The sequence below is a fragment of the Contarinia nasturtii genome, unplaced genomic scaffold (assembly GCF_009176525.2).
Source record: "Contarinia nasturtii isolate CC-2019 unplaced genomic scaffold, AAFC_CNas_1.1 Cnas_scaffold_2404, whole genome shotgun sequence".
Classification (NCBI taxonomy): domain Eukaryota; kingdom Metazoa; phylum Arthropoda; class Insecta; order Diptera; family Cecidomyiidae; genus Contarinia; species Contarinia nasturtii.
Window position 1 is genome coordinate 1 of NW_022199725.1, and position 3,030 is coordinate 3,030.

The 3,030-nt window shown below is 36.3% G+C and overlaps 1 protein-coding gene across 1 annotated transcript; it reads left to right on the top strand.

Moving 5' to 3' along the window:
- Window positions 1–577: 577 nt before the first annotated feature.
- On the top strand, window positions 578–3,022 carry LOC116348413 (transient receptor potential cation channel protein painless-like; the record flags this gene model as incomplete). The annotated part of the gene is made up of 4 exons (XM_031779404.1): window positions 578–870; window positions 1,320–1,383; window positions 1,473–1,655; window positions 1,724–3,022. Coding segments are annotated over exons 2-4 (1,521 nt in total), but the record flags the coding sequence as incomplete, so codon positions are not given.
- Window positions 3,023–3,030: the final 8 nt, after the last annotated feature.

Genomic DNA, 3,030 nt, shown 5'->3' on the forward strand with positions numbered 1-3,030 from the left:
ATGAGATGTAACCGATTCATTTTTCGTCCATTGTTTTCCATTGCCTTTTTTCTCATTCTGCGTCTTATTTTTTCCACAAAAACTGAACATAAAGCTGCTGCACACTCTTCTGCCGCTCATCGAATGTAATGTATATTGCGTTGAGTGATGTCATCCATTGACTAGGATAAGACTTGCCGGCGTCATAATGTTTGGCAATCGATTCGTCTGAAACAAACTTAAACTACAACAATTTTCAAGTAAATGTTGTTAAACTCAAAGATTGTTCATAAAATCGATTTCGCATGAAAGTTAATGTATTATAAAAATTGTGTGTGCGACGTATAAAGCACGCATTTGTCAGCGTTACTATTTTCATTGCCATTGTGAGTCATATTCGTTTTCCACGCTCCGCTCCCACTTCTCTCCATATTAATTGGTGTATTGTGTTGGCTTTATGTATTCATGTTATAAGCTACCCTGGCAGTGCCGTTTTGCCTTTTTACCATTCAACTTGCTCGCAACGAACTTACTCGAATTTCATAAAATTACTTCGTTTTTTTCGTGCTTCATAAGATTTTCAATTTTCTAAGCATTTCCATTTGGCTTCGATGTAATGTGCAATTGACCCAAATCGCCAAGAGGACATAAATTCGTGACTACTTTTCGAACAAACAAATGGCGACAATCTCTTTTGGAACGACTAAAACGCTTTTTGTGTTTATGAAATGGAAGTGAGCTGTCTCTTTGTGAAGAAGTAGAAAAATTGTGACGTTGAGTGATGTTAAAGAGAAGTCGTAGAAACAAGCAAAAATTATCGTGTCGACAATTCAAAACTGACTTCAATGAAAAACAATATTTTGTGAGAAATTGATTGAAATCTTATTTTGTGTATTTTTCGGTAATTATTATGAAAAAGGAGTATGTTTCATGCTCATAATATTAAATCATATCGTAGAATATTTTACGAAAAGTGATTGCATGAGAATAAATTACAGTATGGTGATAAGTCAAGTGGGTGCTACTGCTTGGGAACAGTGAATTTAATTCATATTTAAACAGACTGTTATCTAAATCAAAAAGAATTTCTATATGTATGATATTGTACATTTCTTATCGAAAAAAATAGCGAGTCACATTGGGAATATCGTATGGACTTAAAAATAAAAAAATACCACTCAGCACGAAACAATGAAATTTATTCATTGAATAAAGTGAGAAAAAAATCTTCTACGACACTGTTAATTGCTATAAGTGTGTATACACAGTGTGGGTCATGCAATATGGCATGTGTAAAAAAAATAACTCCATAAAATAATAATTTGTTCTGGTTTTTTCAGATAAACTTGTTTGCAAATCTCAAAAATGGAAGAACATCCGTTAGTGTGCTACGGTGACCATCAAGTGAGTTAACCTTGAACTTCTCATCAGCATTGTTCATTGGTTTGCATTGTTTCCTCCAATTAAATGGTTTTTCTTTTCACATTGAACAGAGTCTTGCCAATGCGCTGTCAAATCATGATATAGATTCATTTCGTCGTGCACTACATTCCCCCACGGAAGTTGAAAAGCGTGACATCGAGTCGTCGATGACGATATTTGAAAAGGCGTGTCAAACGCCCAACTGTGCCCAATTCATTGAAGAGTGTATTTTGGCCGGTTGCGATGTGAATAAGGTATATTTTCGATTTCATTTTCCTTTCAATCAAACAAAGTGTAATTTTTTTCAATTTTTTGTTTACAGTTGAATTCCGAACTCAATAAGCGACCAATCAATTTTGTTGTTGATTCGCATTGCGTCGATAATTTGGCTGCATTGCTACGAGATCCAAGTGTAGACGTGAATTCAAAGGGGCCATCGCTTAAAACACCCGTTAATTCGCTTGCCGAACAGATAACCAACGAAAATTTTCGAAACGTTTTTCCGTGTATTAAATTATTGATTCAACACGGAGCGGATGTAAACGTACCAGATTGGCGAGAGACAACCCCAATCGTACACATTCTCAAGAATCGTAATTTAAGTGCGGCCAATAAAGAAGTGATTGTAAAATATTTACTTCAAAATGTGGTTGAAGTTGATATCGATTCGCATCGAAATGGTGAAGCACGAAAATTACTCCAAAAATCACTGCCCGAAATTGAGTTGATGCCAAAATCAACTGAAACCACACTGCCAAATAGTACATCGTCGCATAGACAATGGAATTTTAATCATCTATTTCTCGCATTGAAAAATGAACAAGAAGATGAATTTCTGCAGGGAATTCAACAAGTGGCTGAGCAAAACCCGATGACAATGCAAGAATTATTTACAGCCGCCGAAAGCAGACAGACATTACTGATTGTGGCTGTTGAAAAAGATTTGGTGTTGGCCATAAAGAAAATGCTCCAGCTCGGCGCTGATGTTAATTTCTTTGTTGATACAACGAGAGACACAATGTCACCGGCAAAATGTGCATGCATTCGTGGTCACTGGCGATCGTTGGAAATACTTTTGAGAGCACCTGAATTGGATTTGAATTCGGCTCCTTTATTACCCATCACCGTGAAGAATTTGGGTGAAAAACCGACGAAAGTTTGTGACTACGAAAGATGCTTTGAAATGCTTCTCAGTCACCGAAACATCGATGTGAATCAAATGGATATGAATCATAGTACGGCTCTGCATTATGCGGTCAAATTCAATAATTCCCGAGCTATTCTTGAGCTATTAAAACATGGCGCGTATGTCGGAGTGCAAAATGTTCACAATCGATTATCAATTTGGAATATAAATCCACAGGTGCTTGAAAAGCATTTCGACTCTTGCATCACAACCAATGAATTTCGACGGAGTGATGATAGCTTTGAGATTGAGTTTGACTATAAAAATTTAATTCCACTTCATCATCACCACACCGACAGTATCACAGATGAAATGACAAGCATCGAATATATTTCGAAATCAAAAGAACACAAGCAATTGCTGATGCATCCGCTAATTGCAAGTTTTTTGTCATTAAAATGGAATCGCCTGGTGCTATTCTTCTACATCAATTTTCTATTATG